Source organism: Xiphias gladius, chromosome 17 (assembly GCF_016859285.1).
Source record: "Xiphias gladius isolate SHS-SW01 ecotype Sanya breed wild chromosome 17, ASM1685928v1, whole genome shotgun sequence".
NCBI classification, from domain to species: domain Eukaryota; kingdom Metazoa; phylum Chordata; class Actinopteri; order Istiophoriformes; family Xiphiidae; genus Xiphias; species Xiphias gladius.
In genome coordinates, this window is record NC_053416.1 from 19,736,052 (window position 1) to 19,756,238 (window position 20,187).

General features: G+C 40.6%; 1 protein-coding gene across 5 annotated transcripts in view; it reads left to right on the forward strand.

The window, feature by feature from the left end:
* Positions 1-19,952, forward strand: part of LOC120802459 (roundabout homolog 1-like) — an 80,720-nt gene extending 60,768 nt beyond the window's left edge. Inside the window, exons 5-31 of one of the 5 annotated variants that reach the window (XR_005709231.1) lie at positions 400-538; positions 641-768; positions 2,891-2,899; positions 3,205-3,329; positions 3,415-3,586; positions 6,686-6,891; positions 6,993-7,074; positions 7,179-7,347; positions 7,461-7,627; positions 7,799-7,920; positions 8,741-8,975; positions 9,181-9,299; positions 9,463-9,634; positions 9,843-10,040; positions 10,816-10,842; positions 13,013-13,052; positions 13,233-13,387; positions 13,540-13,905; positions 13,994-14,113; positions 14,199-14,334; positions 15,098-15,250; positions 15,373-15,803; positions 16,805-16,945; positions 17,041-17,262; positions 17,367-17,521; positions 17,684-19,263; positions 19,803-19,950. Coding sequence is in view for 4 of the 5 variants with exons in the window: in XM_040150305.1 (XP_040006239.1) it covers positions 400-538; positions 641-768; positions 2,891-2,899; positions 3,205-3,329; positions 3,415-3,586; positions 6,686-6,891; positions 6,993-7,074; positions 7,179-7,347; positions 7,461-7,627; positions 7,799-7,920; positions 8,741-8,975; positions 9,181-9,299; positions 9,463-9,634; positions 9,843-10,040; positions 10,816-10,842; positions 13,013-13,052; positions 13,233-13,387; positions 13,540-13,905; positions 13,994-14,113; positions 14,199-14,334; positions 15,098-15,250; positions 15,373-15,803; positions 16,805-16,945; positions 17,041-17,262; positions 17,367-17,521; positions 17,684-17,698 (4,004 nt within the window). In the remaining variant the exon portion in view is untranslated. Of the gene's footprint in view, positions 1-399; positions 539-640; positions 769-2,890; positions 3,000-3,204; positions 3,330-3,414; positions 3,587-6,685; positions 6,892-6,992; positions 7,075-7,178; positions 7,348-7,460; positions 7,628-7,798; positions 7,921-8,740; positions 8,976-9,180; positions 9,300-9,462; positions 9,635-9,842; positions 10,041-10,815; positions 10,843-13,012; positions 13,053-13,232; positions 13,388-13,539; positions 13,906-13,993; positions 14,114-14,198; positions 14,335-15,097; positions 15,251-15,372; positions 15,804-16,804; positions 16,946-17,040; positions 17,263-17,366; positions 17,522-17,683 lie in introns of those variants that run through there. The other 4 variants (XM_040150305.1, XM_040150306.1, XM_040150307.1 and 1 more) reach the window with 4 other exon arrangements.
* Positions 19,953-20,187: the final 235 nt, after the last annotated feature.

Sequence of the window (20,187 nt, forward strand, 5' to 3'; positions counted from 1 at the left end):
TTTCATATATTGCCAGGTTTTCTGTATTTATTAGCGGTGATTTTTTTCTTTTTTTGTAGAAAACATTCTTCAAGTGTGGTTGAAATCATTGGAGCAGACAGTATTGGTAGTTTTTGCTGATCAAATGTTAAAGTAAAAAGTGATTTCTGTCAAGGTGAAATATTACGTAAGAGCTAAAAAACTCTATACAAGCAAGTTCCCTGCTTCAAGAGCATGTTATTGTAATACTATACAAATGAAATGAAAATTTAAAACAATTTTAATATTTGCTTCTTAAGAATAGAAAAATAAATGATGTAAGCTATACAAGGACAAAATAAAAAAGTGTAGGGGCATAGATGGCACTCACCAGGTGATTATACTGATATTTATACTGTTTGCTATTGTGCTGCCTTCCAGAGCGCCCGACCTTTGTAAAGCGGCCCAGCAGTGTGGTGGTGTTGGCAGACGAGAGCGTGGAGTTCCACTGTGTGGTTCAAGGAGACCCTGTTCCCACTATCCGCTGGAGGAAAGACGATTCTGACCTGCCTAAGGGAAGGTAATGCACAAAGGGCCTCTACATACAGTCATTTACCACACCAACACGGTGTTTCAACTTTTTCTTTCATCTCTTGATTGTGTGTGTCCGTCCTGCCTACAGATTTGAAATCCTAGAGGACCATACCTTGATCGTTCGCCAAGTGACCTCCTCAGATGAGGGCTCCTATACGTGTGTGGTGGAGAACATGGTTGGGAAGTCTGAAGCATCTGCCACGCTCACTGTACACGGTCAGTAAGACCTGATCCTCACATGTAATGCCCTCCAACCCTAGTACCACCCTCTTTTCTGTACAGTATACAGTTCACACACTTTTTTCAGGACCTCGGATTTTCTTTTCATGGATGAAGTAGTTGAAAAACACCCACTTTTAGTCTAACACGCTAACTAATCCTGTCTTGTAGTGTCACAAATTAGCGGGCAGTGACTTTTAACATGCCGTTTATCCAGGCCTAGTTTTCATTATTGTGCCATAGGCTGCCATTTCTCTCAAGACAGTACTGGCAGACAGAATTATCTCTTGTGTATTTGTGTATTTTTTTTTCTTTTTACTTCCTGGCTGGAGGTCATATACTATCTGCAGCAGTGACCAGTTCTTAAAAATAAGTAGTATAGGATATTGTAGCAGTTTGTTTACAGTATGTTTCATAGTAATGTCCTGTATAGACTATACAAAGAAAATGTTTACATGACCACACAAACTGGATTCATTTGGTCTAAGTTGTCCTGCCACAATCACACCCATTGTTTTTAAATCAGTCAGTGGAAATGAGCAGTAAGACACCTTTCATAGTTTTACACACAGACCCATATCTATACGTATGAACACACACACACACACACACACACACACACACACACACACACACACACACACACACACACACGGCAGTGACACAGTGGGTGATACAGACTGTTACGACAGTAGGACTTAATTAAAGATAAGGTAGGGCTGGTTACATGCTGGGAAATGGCATGGTTCCAATTACATCGTCTTCCTCTCCCTCAAAAAACCTGAGAAAACAAGTGTCATGGGGGACCAAAGCTAATTTGGGCAGTGAATGGAGAAGGGCAGGAATAACTGGCAGATGAGTAGAAGTTGTATTACAGGAAGAAACTGAGAACTATGTAAGTGAATTTGTGTTTTATTATTACATTTAAAAAAAAAATCTCTTTCTTAACCTTTGGCTAGCTTATTCATAGCTTTAGTCTTAACCACAAAATCATTTTTACTGACTTAAACATTTGGTTGATATTAAACAGTTGCCATTTGAAACACATAGCAGGCCAAGGAGCTTACTCATTTTAGGTTTTGCATAGGTTCCAAGTGTGAAATGAAGTGACTCTTCAGTGTTGCACTAATTAAAATGATCTGTACTCTTTCAGATATTAACTTGGGAGAAACTTTTAGATAAATTAGATAAAATTGCCTAAACATGACGTATGTCTTTACAGACGGGGTCCTTAAACCCAGCTTTTCGGCGCTATGCAAAATCAAGTGCTGTACTTTCCTAAAAACATTCTTTGAACACAAAAATGTTGAGCAATAACCGCAGTCTTTTTCTCACAGTAGTTCCAAAACCAGCTGGTTAGCTAGTCATTCTTTTCACTATAAATCTAGTTTACAGATGTCAAGATGTACAGTCGTTCCCATTTAAAAATATGCTTTTGTGTAGCACATTTAGGAGAGCAGAACCCTACATCGTACCAGCAACCTTCCCCTTCTCCCATCTATCCAGACACAATACCCCTTCCTCAACCCTCACGGGTTTATGTATAGGGGATTGTATCTTAGTCTAAATATGCCTCAAGGCTAGCTGGCTATGTAACTCAAACCAGCAATTACATATTCTTTTCACAGTTCACAATCAGCAAATCTGCTGGGTCTAACTGGGGTTAAACAGTGTGCTTTGTCTTTTGACGTCTTTGAAATACATTTATGTATAAGATACACAAATGTGTGTTATCTCAGTGTGAAATTATCATTTTCTCTCCTCTCCTTTTTTCCCCTCTGCCTTTCCATATTTGTGTGTAGAAGAAGAATAGTGAGATAAATGAATATTCTCATAAACACCATGTTAGGGAAAATATTACACAAATATAGGGATTATAAATCAAATCAAATCAAATCAAATCAAATATCATTAACCAAAACTGAAAAAAAAACACTATCATTGATATATTTTGCTTGCACCTTATTATTACTGACTGTTTACTGTTCTTACGTACCTTTTCCATTGTGCTCACTCATTCAAGCATGTGCCAATACTTTTGACGGCAATGCAGTTGCATGTCTCTGTATACACTCTGATTACTCATTGAACTGCTCTTTTTTGTGTTTTTCCCCTGTAGTCAATACTGGTAAGTTGTCATCCATACCTCATCCATCAACAGACAGCAACAGGAAATCATGAGCCCCTGTCATTGTCCTATCTTCACTGTAATTCCATCCCCCAATACAGTATGTAACTCATGTTTTGTATGGGTAAATGAATAAAAATGTGCTATTTTTTCATTTAAAAAGGTAAATAGTGACTGCTTTTGCTACATGCACATTTAGACTGCTTTATTCCTTGAACCTTCTATTCATACAGATGTGTTCTAAAACTGAGAATGATGGAAATGTATCAGGCTTCCAGGTAATTAGGTCCTCTTTTCCTCTGCAGTGCCCCCAGCATTTGCCATACGTCCCAGGAACCAGGTAGTGACAGTGGGCAGGACGGTCACCTTCCAGTGTGAGGCCACCGGCAACCCACAGCCTGCTATCTTCTGGCAGAGGGAGGGCAGTGAGGTGAGACTGAGCCTGAGTCTGTCATCACACTAAATCACTACTTATGACCAGGTTTCTGACTCTGTGATCTCTGTCTCCCCTCCAGAGTCTCCTGTTCTCTTACCAGCCACCACAGCCCTATAGCCGTCTGTCTGTCTCCCAGATGGGCAGTTTGACCATTACTGATGTTCAGCACTCTGATGGCGGTTTCTATAGTTGCCAGGCTCTCAACATCGCTGGCAGTGTTATTACCAAAGCACTGCTGGAAGTCACAGACTGTGAGTAAAGGGAATGAGTGATGGAGGGCAAATAGGGGGACTATTAGTCAGCAGGTTTCTAGCTCCATTGTTTTGTCTTTTGACTAAACAGATTACTTTTCTGCTGCACTTTTCCTTTGATGAGCAGGTGTATTGGGTTACAAATTAGCCCAGGTTGCCAAGTGGTGAGAGCTACCTCACTTGGGTGTGGTTGTTAGCCCTGGTTACTGACTGTCAGGAGAGGGATTTCAGAGGATGTTGTTCAACTGTTGGGCTCAAAACCCTGTTCCCATGGTGACTGTGTGTAGAGAGTGTCTAGCCATATCTCTCTTACCTCTAAAGATATAATTTCTTAACATGTAGAATATATAATCTGAATAAAGGGGACTGGGGGAAATAGAATAATATTTATCCATCGTAACTCTAGTGTCCATTGATACAACACAGTCTGTGTTCTATTCTACTGTGGATTGACATATGATATTGTTTCTAGGTGCTTTTACATGGAAAGTGGTCTGAGGGACTGTCATCCAAATCCTAGGTGAAGGAATAACTGTGTTAATTGTTTGAAAAAAGCAATTTAAATGTGCTTGGAGGCCCAAGCCAGTAATTACAAACCACTAGGAACATCTACAGGCTTCCAATTAAATGACTTGTGTGATCATGAATACATTTGTCTTGGTAACTTTGTACTATGTACATATATTAAATTAATGAAGATAATTGCTTCAGGGTTTAACAGACATTTACTACATCTACACATTGAGTTGTTCAGTGCAGCCCTTTTAGTTATAATGGATAAGCTGCTGCTTTTATTGGCAATGCGCTATGTAGCCACCCAGTAGGGAAAAGAGAGGCATCCACTCAGTGAAAAATTTGTTACAGGTAATGGAAGTAGAAAAAGATGGGGTTGTGTTTTATGTAATTTTTTCATTGGTCTATAGCACTGCACTCTCGTCTGTACCTGTTTCTCTCTACTCTACCCTCCCCCAAATTCTCTCCATCGCACCGCACTCCTCTCATCCTCATTTGGAGTGGTGCATTTGTATGGAAATAACTGGTCCACATTACTGCTGGCAGATTTCAAGGTGTGTTTCCATCACCTTTTTTTGGGTATTTTTTTATTTATTTATTTACGTAGAACCCCTTTCCCCATCCAAAGGGTTGTTTTTAAGAGGGAGAGAGAGAGAGAGAGATAGAGAGTTCTGTTATCTAGGTGGGATTGTTATTAGTTGGGCTTTGCCGTTGTGATTGGAGTTGGCTCCAGAGGCACCTACTGCCGAATGAACGATTAGTTGCTCTCCGCTGGAGGGGAAAAGTTGATTTCTTTTTCCTTCACTGCCTGCACAGCCAACTAGACCTATTGTTCTCTCTCTCTTCACCAATTTTCCTCTCAATATCTTTCACATCTTATCTGTCTTTCATTTTTTGGCAGCATTTCATTTTCATTTTCATTTTCTCTACTTTCATCTTTTTTACTCTTATTTCTGTCTCTCTCTTCAGCTTTGATCTTTTGTGAACATCAATTCCCAACTTCCAGTTCTACAATGTACTGTTGACAGTATGCTTACTGCTTTTTGGAACTTGCCTTTATTCATTAGTGAGATTAGTACAGATACAGACAGGACAATGCAGAGAGAGAGAATGGGATGGCATGCAACAAAAGTCTCTGACCAGAACCAAAGTAGGGACGTTATGGTTAGATGGTATGTGTCTTAATCACTCGGCTACCAAACGCTGCTGTTGTTTTGACCATTAATACAGTAGTAACCCCAGTACAAGAAAGTAACATACCTTTTGTACCAACAGGGTTTTGTGATTTGTGTCTGTCATGGGATGCATGACGGACATAAATCAAGAAACCCTGTTTCCTATATATTAGGCATGCAAGGCACATGGGCACAATACTGAAGACTGAGATCTTTTTGCATCCTGAATCAAGTGTTTTTGTTGAATAGGCTTAGCCTTACTTTACCCATACTATACTTACAATGACCACAATGTTTCCCTCTTTGACTATCATGTAGGGAGAGAAATTAAAATCTTATGTTCAATATGCATAATTTGTGTTGCCTGGAAGACATTTTGACAGTTGATTAAAAAAAAGACCAAATATGGCTTTGGAGTTTCCTCTCAAATGTATTTTCCAATGCAATATAAGTTTGCCAAGAGTAGTTTTATATGAGCACAGTTTGTAGCAGACAGCAATGGACTATAGGATGTCACCACCATTGTTCAAATTGCATTAGAAACTGAGTGAATGTGTGGGACAATGGTGTCTGTTGTGGAGATTTTGCTGATTATCGGTCAACTCATCAGCGAAGAAAGTGTTCAGGAGCCCAAGATGTCTTATGCTGGAAACATTTATTGAAGCTTGGTCAAGGAGATTGGAGAAATTATCAATACAAGTTTATGTGCATGATGCCATCTCCATTCTGAAGCTCAGTCCCCCGTGCTCAGTCTTTTAACCTTTACAGTTTATGCAGCAAAAACTTTACACCCAGAAATGGTCAAGCTCAATCCCTCCACAGTATCTGGAGTTAGTCCGTGGGTTCCCTATTCTGTAAACAGGGAAATGTTTTTGCCTTAGTTAGTTCAGATCACGTTGCATGTAGCCTTCAGTATAACATCAGCGCATCCTGGTCTGGAGCCACTGTCATCTGGCTATGCCCATGGATTCTAGCAGACCCCAATCTATGGCATCTAGGCAGGCAAAAACAGCCATCTCCTTTGACCTTGGCTACTACAGCAGTTCTGCTTCACTTTTATCAGAATGGCTCTGTTTTCCCCAAATAACCTCAGGCAGCTGCCCAACATCTCAAGGAGAGAAGACAGTGTGCCTTTCAGAAAGATTTGCTGCTGTTTCGCCTGAGACCTCAAGGCCCATGCTTGATCTGTTTAAACTGAAGGAAAATTCCCAAAAAGTGTCCATCACCTGACTGAAGAAGTTAGCCATTTTTGAATGCATGCTGGCATTTTAAGATGTTCTTAGTTTGTAATGTTTCCAGTGCGCATACACTACATAGTCTGCTCAAAATATTTCAGTGTTTTAAGTATTATATGCAGGGCAAGTGTAAACATTATTAAGTCTTAAACTTTCCTGCTTTTGTTTTTTAACAGCTGGGTCAGATCACCCTCCTCCTGTGATTAAGCAGGGCCCAATCAACCAGACTGTTCCTGTGGACAGCACAGTAGTCCTGGGCTGCAAAACTGCTGGCCCTACACCTCCTACAGTCCACTGGAAGAAGGATGGTGTTTTGGTGTCTCCAGTGGACTCCCGCATGTCCTTAACAGACATAGGATCACTGGAGATTCGCTATGCTAAGGTAGGGCATGAATTATACAGCAGTTAGTGGTTAGCAGTTACAGCGACTGCGCTGAGCTAAGTCAACCCACAAATTTCTGCTCCTGTACCTTCTCTCCTCAGCTGGGAGATACAGGCTTCTACACTTGTGTAGCTTCTAATCCAAACGGAGAGGCTTCCTGGACCGCATACTTGCAAGTGGAAGGTAGGTTGTTCATACTGAGACATAGTCAGAAAAGTTGCTAATACAGAACTTGCCGAAGAGTCGTAGTTAACTTTTTAATGGATTTGTTTGTATCTCTGTGGCAGAGTTTGGAGTTGTTGTCCAGTCCAGTCATCCCACAGACCCTAATCTGATTCCCAGTGCTCCATTTAAACCTGAAGTGACTGACATCAGCCGCACCTCTCTCACTCTGTCGTGGAAAAACAACCCCAGTGCCGGTGCAACAGCTACATCTTACCTAATCGAGGCATTCAGGTTAGACTTATGAAATATCCAGCATGTTTTCACTGCATATAATACTATTTATCTAGCAAGCTTAATGAAACATTTTTTTCACTGTGGTTTCATGCCCTCACCTCTCCCGGCAGTTATACATTAGGCAGCAGATGGGTGACCCTAGCTGAGCATGTGAAGACACAGAGCTTTGTCCTGAGGAACCTGAAGCCTGGAGCTGTCTACCTTTTTATGGTCAGAGCAGTGAATGCTTATGGCCTCAGTGACCCCAGTCCAATCTCTGACTCTGTCAGAACACAGGGTCAGTGTGGGCTTTTCATTCCTTTTTTTTTTTTTTTTTTTAAATTTACTTGAACAGATGCCAGTTAAACTGCAGAGAACCTTCATGTTTATTTTTGGTTCAAATTACTTTATTAGTTCATCTCAGTCCATTGTTTCTATTTAACTTCTTTGCTTCCTCTGGTACCAATAGAAAGCACTTCCACCATGCAGGGAGTGGATCACCGTCACATCCAGAGGGAGCTGGGAGATGTAATGATCCACCTGCACACACCAACTGTCCTGTCATCTTCTGCTGTCAGGCTGCAGTGGATGGTAAGGGCACCATACCATGTGGACTGTCCTGCACATAGTAACCATTTCTGTGCTACATATACTCAAAGTTGGCAGGGTAAAGGTAAATATGGGAAAAGGTCAAATGTGCAATTTTACCAGTAAATGTAAACACATACTGTACATTAATAAATTATTTAAAAGTCAAGAGATCAGGCCTTAAAAAATCAACACTGTCTCTGTCTAGGCTGAAAGAGTTTTTCTCAGATTATTATTATTATTTTAAAGAAGACTTATACTCTCTGACATGTTTTCATTTAGTCTCCCAAGCAACATGAAGAGGTGATTTTATCTTTAATGTGACACTTAGTTCCAAATGCATAAAAATGTATTTGCAGCATGTGAATTTGTGTGTGTGTGTATGTGTGGATGTCTTCGCAGAAACCTTTTAAGGCATCCTTTGTCATAATTGTGTGGTTTAAATGGAAAGTGCTTAGTCCTCTCCTGGCTTGACTTGAACCAGAGTTTCCTGAGAGGAAACTAATAATGACCTCATATTGCGGTTTACAGTGAGAATTCACAGATATGGGGAAATGTTAATTGAATTGAATTTAAACAGATCCTTCCTCCAGAATGATCACAAGGTGAGGCTCTTACCTCCTAGATGTATATTATTTTAACCGACTTGCAGATATTATTGTGACCCTCAGACTTTACTTGCATTACAGCAATAAAAGCTACAGTGCATCCACACATATGTTTGATTCAGACCCGGATATTGAGTTGGTCATGATAAAAAGGGGTCTCTCTGTCACATGTTACGACATTTATGCAGCAGGTTTTATCTCTGTATCTCCATTAGGTCGAGCATCAGTCCCCATACGTCCAGGGTTACAAGGTGCTCTACAGGGCATCCGCTGAGCATGGCCAGCCTGAGGAGCAGTGGAGCATCCTGGAGGTACGCACTTCACGGGAGGACGGGGTGGTGATCGGTCAGCTGAAGAGAGGATCCATCTACGAGTTCAAAGTGCGCCCCTTCTTTGATGAGTTCCAGGGAGCTGACAGTGAGGTGAAGGTGGTTAGGACATTGGAAGAAGGTGAGTGAGCACGAATGAATTGGTGCAATTCTTTAATATCTGTAAATGTATATCTGGATAACAATACAGCCAGGTATTGTTTTATTTTGGTTTGTTTGGTTTTGTGCAAAGCTGTCAGAGCTGCTGACAATATCTGGGATGCATACAGCATCAGATTAGATTGTGTTTATGACTGTATGGTGAACTATATGTTTCATTCTCTCAGCCCCTAGTAGAGCACCCCAGGGTGTTACAGTGACAAAGAGTGATGCCAATGGAACTGCCATCCTCATTGCTTGGAAACCGCCAGATCTTGAAAAGGCTGAAGTCATTCAGGAGTACAAGGTAAGAAAAGATGGCTCCCGCCCTGTCCTGTACTAATGTTCTGAATCATGTGTACTCCAGTTAAAAAGCAAATCTTCTGAGACAGTTAATGCCTCTTGCGTTGTCGGATGTGTCCCTCAGGCAATGACTGTCATCCTGTCTCCTTCTCACCTTCTCTTGACAGATCTGGTGCCTGGGTAATGAGAGTCGCTATCATGTAAACCAGTCAGTCGACGGCTCCACCTTCTCTGTGCTTATTTCGAGTCTGGCACCAGGAATTCGCTACAGTGTAGAGGTTGCGGCTAGCAATGGTGCTGGACCTGGGGTCAAGAGCGGTGTCACTTTCTTTCAGTTAGGTAAGAGTTCTCCCAAAAAGGATCGTTCAGTTAGTAAGTAAAATTTGATTAAAGCACCATGTTGTGCTTACCCGTTGTAACTTGTATCTTTGTTGCCCCATCAACATTTTTGAGCTCACTGAAATCTTCAGTTATGTTTCTTCTCCACTGCTGTTGTTTAAATGAACATATGATATCAGATTTATCTCTTTTCTCTTTTACTGATCAGACTCTGCGGGCCAGATGACGGATATCCGCAATGAAAGAGACACACTGTCTCAGATCTCAGATGTGGTGAGACAACCAGCATTTATTGCCGGCATTGGCGCCACCTGCTGGTTGGTCCTCATGATTTTCAGTGTGTGGCTTTACCGTCACCGCAAGAAGAGAAGTGGCCTCAGCAGCACATACACTGGCATCCGTAAGGGTGTGTGTTTCTCCGTTATGTTTATGCATTAGAAAAGTGGATGGATAGATGTGTGGTTGCTGGATAAATGTACTGTATGTATGTTCAAAATGCTACTTTACAACCTATGCTGCAGGCCAAGTGTGCAACTGCGAAACAGGTTATCATGTTACTTTTGTAAGTGTGTTTGAATGTGTTTGTTGAAGGGATCAAGCCATGACATGTTGCCATCACACGAAACAGCAGTCATCATCTCAGTGATATGAAGGCATATTTTCAGAGGCTGATAAGCATATCACATACAATTTTGAAAAATACCCTGGTCTAATCTTCCTTTGACACAAAGACTTCAGACACAAATTTGCATTTGCAATTATGCAGACATTCAAAGGCTAACCTTTAGTCGCTCATTTGTACAGTGTCATTTCCTCAAAACGGCACAGCTCTTGAAGGCACAGGCCTGTCAACTTGCCATTACCATGTCTGCTACAATATCGTTGTTTTTTTTCTCCTTTTCCTCTGGTTGCCTGTCACCCCCACTAACCTTCACCTGGACACACATGTCAACGACTGAGGCAATATTAAGGCAGATGGCCTTAATGTTGGCGGTTATTTAAATGTGGTTATTTAAATGCTTGCACACATCAGATTTTTATATGAAGAGATGTCCATCACACAGCAGAGGTTACATGCATAGATGCGAAAAACCTCATCGTCTGAACCACATAGCTACATTAATACTAAAGTATATTGAACTAATTCCACCCTTTTTCCTCGCCTTTATCTGTCTCTACAGTCCCGTCATTCACATTTACACCTACAGGTATGTACAATATGGTTGATCTGCTACTGTTTGTGATATTTTATATATTCTCATTTCCATTTTTAGTTACTATATTTTTATTTTTATATATCCTTTCTTTAAGGGATTGTTAAGAGTTGATTTGTAGAATTCAGTTTTTCTTAGTCATTTTCATATATGAAAATGGGAAGGTATTGAAGTACAACCGATTGGGCATACCAGGACTGTACAATTCTAAAAGAACATATAGATGGGTTTTTACAAACATCTCAACATAGAATACAGCCAACAAAAACAAAAATAAAATGAGATTAAATGAAGTAAAACATCTTCAAGAATATGACCTACAACAGAGAATGATTAAATAGTTCTTTCTCTAAAGTAAAAACTAAAGTAGCAAATGTTGCTACCCTACAGTGGGAAGAAAAAGTATGTGAACCGTTTCAAATTACCTAGTTCCTGTGTTAATTGTTCATGAAATGTAATCTGATCCTCATCTAAGTCACACATTCAGAAAACACTGTTCTTAAGCTAATTTCACACAAAGAATTATAATTTTTCTTTATTGAACACACACTTTAAACATTCACAGTGCTGGTGGAAAAAGCACTTAAGACCTTTGATTTGAAAACTGGTCAAACCTCCTTTGGCAGCAATAACCTCAAACAAGCGCTCCAGGTAGCTGTGGATCAGACCTGCACGACGTTCAGGAGGAACTTCAGACCATTCCTCCTACAGAAATGCTTCAGTTCAGCCATATTCTTAGGACGTCTGGTGTCAATGGCTCTCTGAGCTCATTCCACAGCATCTCTAGTGGGTTAAGGTCTGGGCTCTGTCTGGGCCATTCCAATGGTTGGATTTTCTTAAATTTGAAGTCATTCTGTCGTAGATTTACTTCCATGTTTAGCGTCATTGTCATGCTGTGTCACTCAGCTTCTACTGAGCTTCAGCTGGCAGACAGCAAGCCTGACATTATCCTGGAAGATACATGGATAAAGCTGGGAATTCACTTTCCGATTGATGATGTCCAGACCCAGAAGCAGCAAAGGAGCCTCACATCATGACGCTCCCTCCACCATACTTAACTGTTGGGATGATGTTTTCATGTTGGTATGCAGTGCCCTTTTTATGCCATTTGTAGTGCTGCGTGTTCTACCCAAACAATTCAACATTAGGTTCAACAGTCCACGCAACATTTTTCCAATAGAGATGTGAAGTGCCAAGGTGCTCTTTGGCAAACTTCAGGCACGCTGTCATGTTTTTCTTAGAGAGCAGCGCCTTGCTCCGTGATGTCCTGCCATGGACACCATCCGTCATGCAACCATGCACCGAGATTTGTGTATGGTAGACTCATGAACAGAGATGTTAACCAGCTCTAATGATTCCTTCAAGCTTGTAGCGGTTGCTCTGGGCTTCATTTTTAACTCATTGATCATTTTTTATTGTTCTTTTGGAGTCATCTTACCTTGGTGCCCACTAGCCCCTGACTCCATTTAGCTTTTAGATGTCATTAGCCGAGGAGTTCAAATAGCTTCTCCCACTTACACTGTGAATGTTTGAATGATGTATTCAGTATGGACAAAAACGATACAGTGATTTGTTTGGTTAAAATAGATTATTTTTTCATAATTGTAACTTAGGTGAAGATCTGACCATATTTTAAGACAATTTTACACATAAATGCAGGTCATTTAAAAGGGTTCACTTACTTCTTCTTGCGACTTTACCTATACAGTACATGTGATAAATATATATTTGTTCAATCGAATTCTGGAATTTGATTAAGCAACGATGTGCTTTTGCATAAGCATCTACATGATGATAGTCTGCCAAGCCCACCTTCTCACTAGGCTAGGTTTATTTGATTAAATAAGGAAAATGTGGAATCCAATCTACGGGAGAACTTTTATTTCTTTCACTGGTGGTAGATGAGAACCTGTCTCAAACCTAAATCAGGGGTGGAGTCATGCTGAGATGGGTAAAGGTACAGGCACTTATTTGTGTTGTCTTCATATAAATTAAACCAGACAGTCAGACTTTGTGTCCCATGGCTAGAAGTATGTGTTGAAGTAAGTTGACTTTATATTTTTGCATAGACTCTCCACTTGCCTTTCATGGTTTTCTCTACCTTCAGCACTTCCTATTTTTGACAGCTCATCATGGTTTAATGTTTTTCTCTTTCTCTTTGCAGTTGCATATCAAAGAGGAGAATCTGTGTGCAGTGCTGGCAGGTGAGTGGTATTTTTGTCCCTCTGAATTATATAAAGACAAACAGAAGAAATGCAATGACATTGTGGGAGCACTAGGGGGAGGTGTCTTCCTGCTCTAAATGATGAACTGTATGCATCTACCCCGTGATTTATGAAGACAGCAGGTTTTGATTACAAGCACTGTGGTCCTCCTTGTTGCAGACCTGGCCTCCTCAGCATGGGTGAACCTCTAAACCAGCTCTGGCTGCCAGACAATTGGCCAAATGCATGTGCCAGTCACAAGGACTGTAGCATCAACTGCTGCAATAATGGCAATGGCACCAGTGACAGTAACATGACAACATACAGCCGACCAGGTTAGTGCAAGACTGAGTTCATGTCTTAGGTCATAGTTTTATCTGACACACATATTGTAAGTGTGTTTGATAAAAATCAAACAGCTTCCAGCAATGCCAAAGGTCTGTGACTTCATGTGTCCAAGTGCTGCTTTGTTTCACGTCTTCCTCAGCTGACTGCATAGCCAACTATGGAAACCATCCAGAAAACAAGCAGGGGGGACAGCTTGCTTCTGAGACGGCCATTTACAGTGATGTGAACCTCTCCAACAAGCTCAACGAGATTAAAACATTCAACAACTCCAACTTGTGCTACGCAAGTCCGGGAGGAGATTCAGCAGCCACATATGAGCCCATCCCATATGCCACCACACAGCTCATTCAGGTCAGCATCAAGAATAAGGCAACCTCTGGTGGCGCTATAGCAGAGCCTCTGGAAATGCCCTGCTGGAAACAGCCCCCCAACCCTCCTCCAATACCAAAGGAGATGGCAGCACAGATGCAGTACAACATAATTGAGAAAAACATGTTAAATAAAGGTAAAGTAGGGTTACATTTGATTTGCTTTATACCATTTTTATGAGAAAAAGAAAGATGTTGCAAATTTGTTCTGTACTCTGACTTCAGATCATCTGCAAGGAAATGAAGGAATGATCCATCCAAAAACCATCGCCTACAACCAGACCCGTGATCACAGCACAGGAGGCTCACACCACAGCTCAGACAGAGGCAGCAACAGCACCTCAGGTAAGGCCAGCATCTACTCTGTGAATTTTGATGAGGCAAGCCATAAAGCCTGTGTTTACCTTGGTGTTTTTTTCTCAAATCACAGGGAGTCAAAATCAAAAGAAAGGAATGCGGGCCCCAAAGATGCCAAAACATAATGCAGTAAGCTGGGGAGAAGCCCTGTCTCCTCCTCATGCTAATGCCTGGGACTGTGATGAGTATAGCCTGCCCATGGAAAGGAGGTATGGGCAAAAAAGACGCACATAGATTCCTGCTTACAGCACACACAAATACACACAGACACTTATAGCTCCTGCAGCCGTTAGTGCTAAGGTGGGGTCTCCAAATCTAAGAAAATACATACAGTAGCATGCTTCAAAATGCCCTAAAATATGCACCAGTCTGTTCCAAATGTATTAGTGTATTTTTTTCTTGATTGACAAACCAGTCCATAAGATAAAATTAGAAATGTTGCTGAATGTGTCATGTTCAACTACAGACACTGCACATTATGTTGCTCATTAGCAGGCTGTAACCAACAATGCTTTTAAATGACTGGAAAAAAAACATTAATGTGGTAAAGTTATTAGACTCACACATGTTTAAATGGAGGTATGCTGTGAGCTCGTGCAAAACGTTCTGTCAAAAACATGGCCTTATTGTCACAGCCAACACTTTTAACCAAACTAATTATACAATTTAGATGTATGTAATTGTCAGACAGTCAATTTACAATGACAGCAGTTTTAAATAACTGAAAGTACATAATGAAATGTACAGGGAACAGAACAGAAACATGCATTCAGCTTTTCAGCAATAAAAAGCAGATGGTGCCGAAAACCTATTGTTCACCTTTGTGTATTTTTCGATAATGAAAGTTTGTGTTTGATGGCAGACCAAGACATTTGCCTTGATGTCTAATGGGCTGTGACTAATGTGTCAGGACTGCTAGAACCCCTCATTCCTGTAGCCATTACCTCATGTCAGTTGCCCTTTTCTTATAAGTTTTGACCCAGAGAAGAGAATAGAAAGCTGTCCTACTCCACCAGTTAGAGGGGCAGCCTCATCCCCCGCTGAAGTGTCCTATAGTCACCCACCTACTACATCACCACAGGGAGACCTTAGTAGTGGCCTGCACAATGGAGCCGAACATCTGAGGTAATTAGTTTCAACATTCCTAATGCTGCATTCAAACGTTTTTAACTGTTGCTACAAATAACATTTTTTGTGACAAGACTGCACAGATTTTTTAATTCACTTTTCATCCAACACATCACCAGCCACCCTCGTCCTCTCTCCCCAACACACACCTACAGCTCCATACCCCTCTGCCTGGACACTGATGAACAGGAAGAGGATGAGGAGGAGGCAGAGGAGGAGACAGATGCAGAGCTCGCTGACAGTCAGTACAGCCAACACCACAACCAGCAGAAGCACAAACACCATCTGCACCACCCCTCTCCAAACAAGCTGCTCTTCCATGGGCTGGACCAGACCCCAGCCTCCAGCACCGGGGATCTAGACAGATCAGTCACAGGGTCCATGGTTAACAGCTGGGGCTCAGCATCTGAGGACAACATCTCATCAGGCAGATCTAGTGTTGTCAGCACCTCAGAGGGATCCTTTTTTACAGATGGCGACTTCAACCAGGCAGTAGCCTCCTCACGGGATATTGTAGGCCTGCGTATGTGCAGATACCCAGAGGAGTCAAGTGAGAAACTTATTTAGTCATATTTGTCTATTGTGTTTGATTTCTTTATGCATATGCTGCTCATTTGTTCATGCACAGATTTTACTGGTTGGAAGAATTCCCTTTTCGCTATGAATACTGTCTGTGTTGTGTTTCAAGGTTCTTCTTCAGTACATGTTTTTCATTCATGTCATTCTGGCCATGAACTTTTTTCATACTACATGCCTTTCCCTCTATCGCAGCTCATATTTCCTGTAGCTCACCACCGTTCTATTTAGAAAAAAGGAAAAACGTGATCCAGTACAAATAATATTTAAAAAAATGCAAATACACATCTACGGTTCAGTATAAAAACTTTATTTAATGACTTGAAAGAATTTCTATTTACTGTCAACCACAGGTTTGAATATCGAGGGTTTTCAATCAGTTACAGTGTTTGTTTGTTTTTTCGTTTGTTTTTTTTTCCAATCAGACACTAAATTAAAGCCCTTGACAACTTAAAAATATTCATGACAAAATAAGCAACAATCAGATCAGGGTAGTTTAGTTAGTTAGTCTGGGGAAAAAAAACGAATAAGGTATAAGTCGCTTCATCATGACTGTGTGGGTGTGGTTTGATCAGATTTGATTGACAGTGGCCTGGCAACAAAAGCAAACAACCTGGATTCTGTCATCACATTTTGATTCAAATGTTGCCAAATCCTGTCTGGTGTTGCCATCACCTTTCTCACCATCCCTTACCTGAGCCCAGTGAACGAACCAGTGAGAAAAGCTCAGATACAACGATAGAAAGAAATCTCTCAAGAAAGGAGATGATGGAGAAAATAGGTTTTCAGGGCCTTTAAATTTACCAAGTGAATATTTGACCAAAGTAATTATTGATTTTCTGTATGAGAAATGACTCTGGACACTTGAAATGATTGTAGACGTCTTTTACAGCATATCCACTGTAAAGTCACTGTTATAACATTTATGCAATCTAAACATGTAATATTTGTGCTGAATCTGTGTGACGATTTTAGGCCGGCGGCACCAGCGTCCCAGCAGCCCCATGTCCACAGACAGCAACATGAGCCCTGCAATAACACATAAAAGGCCCAGGAGGCATAAACAGAACCAGTCTGGTCAACAGGACTACCAGCCCAAAGATGTCTTCAACGATGGTAAAGACTAAACCAAAAATGAGATTAGAGATTTATTGCTCTGTTTCTTTTAATAACACTTACATTTGGATCTCTGTGCTCTACTGTGTTCCCAGACTCTTGCACGCCTCTGAGTTTCCCAAGCCAGATGTCCCATGGTGACTATAAAGTGAGGGGGGCCACGCTGCCTCGGATGGGCTCTGGGGAGGGCCGGGGTCGACGAGGCAGCACTGGGACTCACAGGGTGAGGGAGGGTACAGTTGAGCAGAGAGAGAGCCAGGACAAGCACAAGACTCCACTAGGAGGAAAAGGAAGTAGCAAAAGCCGACAGCACTCAGGTACTGGGTGGGTTGTAATGCCCTTTATGCAAACTATGGACATTTTGAATAAGTAATGAAGTGTCTAGCCAATTAAAATGTTTTCTCTCTTGTCTCTCCTTCAGAATTTGGGGACATCCTTCTGTATAGTCGTCCCTCTTTCCCATCAGGTCAAGCTCAGAGGGAGCCTGATGATCCCAATTCATCCAGCTTTATGTCATGTGGAGACTCAAGGACCAAACAGGGAGGACAGGTGGCATCTACGGGACAGGTGGAAGAGGTAAATGAACAAAGATATTTGTTATTGTGTCTATATGTTTTCTCTAGTTTAAATGTATCTTCCCTTAATACGTGTGTCTATTATTATCTAGGACCCATGTTAACTTACAATAAGTAATATTAAGTGCCAGGAGAGAATCATGACACTGTTCTGTTTTCACAGTTCCTGAAAAGCTAAGAAGCAATGCGAGCGCAAACGGAATATCCCACAGTTGCTTCAGACGAAGGACTCTGGCCTATACTATATGGAAAAAGACTAAAAAATACTGCACAATACATGCTATCGTTTTCTACTTCAAATTTCTCATTAGGTGTTGGAAAAAAGAAAAAAGTGCTCTCATGTTTAAGTCTGTGGACTTCAATTTGATGCACTGTTTATTGTTTGCTTTTTGGGCGACCAGCTTCCAGGAGCCTGTTCCACTGGTTGCTCAGAAAGTAAGATGAATGCACATTTGATGGCGGTTGTGAGTGTCTACAAAAATATTGTTCATGATGACTGCTTGATGTGGTCCGTATGATCTTTGCTTGTCAGTTGTCTTGTTATTTTACTGTAATTGATATTCCATCATTACCAGCCATCTTGTAAACTCTTGAAATTGTTTACTGCCACAGAAGTGCTTCAAATTCAAATTTTATAGAACAGTGTTAATGTTTTATAAGTGATGTACATCTTGTCTTTGTATTCTACTTTGGTTATAAAAGCACAATCACTTAATTTTATTGTAAGTCATTATTATCTGAATTTCAGTCTGAAGGAAATCAGTCTTTGGAGTCTTGTTAGTCATTTCATCAGTTCAGTTGGGGCTGAGAAAATGAATTGTTGATTATGGTTGTGCATTCAGTTGTGTTCATTTGAGCTGCTTTCATTCAGATTTGAACTATCTGTTGTACGTACTGAGAGAATTGCATGCAGATTCACCTGTAGGAGATTTTACTTAACACCTTGACTGCTTTGTTCACCTTCTGGGATGATGAAAATTCTGGTCATGGACTGGTTCCATTAATTGTTTCTCTCCACTGATTCCATTTCGTCTAAACCTGTGTTCCCCTGACTCTGGCCATAACTTCTGTAGTAGGGCTGGACAATACACTGTATTTATTGAATTACTCAGTATGAATTAGTTACCAGCCTAAATTCGCTCATATAACAATTTTCAATAAATAAAATCTACTGGATCCCATGTAATTAAACTGAGAACAAATACAACAACAATCTAACCAGAGGTTCAGGCAGCCAGTCTGCCTACAGTCCAGTCCAGAGGTCTAAAGCCTTAAACTGGACACATATCACACATAAGCCAGTACAAGCAAGTGAATATTATCAGGCACTAATGTATTAAGAAAATTATTATTGTGTATTTATCTTTGGAAAGTTAAATGAACATTGTGATATAGATTTTGGTCATATTGTCCAGCCCTATTCTGTAAGTTATATATGGAACAAATATGTCACTTTAACTTCTCTGTTTGAATAAATATTGCTGTTCCTTAACAACAACAACAAATAATCTTTTATCTGACTTCTGTAACCCAAGCTATATAACCTATCCTCTTTCCAGTTTCAAATAAAACATTGGTTTTGCAGCACGAAGAATCCGACAAAGCGAAAGTCACTACCAGCCACTACTTACCATGGAAACTGCAAACGACTCTTGAGCCTTTCCCTCAGTTCAATCATGCCTACAGAGTTTGAACTTTCGAAATTGGAGCCTCGAAAGGGAAAACAAAGGGAGAGCATGATGAGTATGATGTTTTTTTGGTCATGTCATGAGACATAAAACTCTGATAGTCATAGAAACCCCTTTTTAAGTTTGAGACCTTGAAAACTCTAAAGCAATTGATGCACGTACAGTACGGAAATAATTTCACAAACTGTCTTTCTTAAACACTTTCAGTTTACTAAGTTTATGCTACAGGAAACTTAATGGAATGGATTTGGTTTATAAATTGTGAAAAGTATCCTGTTCAATGAAGAAATGTGAAACTTCTTTGTGTAGTGACATCAAGAGGATTCTTTTAAACGACCTACAGTGGTTTAGACCGTGAAAGTTGTTATATTTAATGGTAAATAAAATTCAAATTGCAGTATTTCAAAATGGAAGCTATTCTTGAGAATCGTACAGATTTAATTGGAAAAAGTAGTAACTTTAAGTTGTAATTTTTGCTCTTATTTATAATTAAATCATCTACAAAGATATTTGTTCAATCATGTGTTTTAGGCCAGTTCCTGATTTCCAACTGTCACCAAGCTTGTGCTGAATGTTTTTCATATTGTCCCATAGGTAAATCCATCCAATTCTGTGACTGTGAGGTGAGGTGAATGAGGAAGACTGGAGACAGAGAAGCTGCGAGGGTGTGATGAGACATGCTGTTTAATTAACCTGACTTATGAGCCTTCATCAACCGAGCACCTGTGTGCTGTTGAAAGGAAGGAAGCCTTTCACAGACGTCTTTCAATGCGTGTGTATGTGTGTGAGTGCAAAAGTGAATATCCCAAGACTCACAAATAAAGTGGTGCGTCATCCACAAACGACTATATAAATATATATTATAACTCATTGTGCTGTTATTAACAAAGTAGACCCTGAGTCAGCAGTGATAAGTGAGGTGAGTGGTTCCTGTGACCTTTGTGGTCCTTCATTTCAGATTGCTTCACCTTAGTGTGGT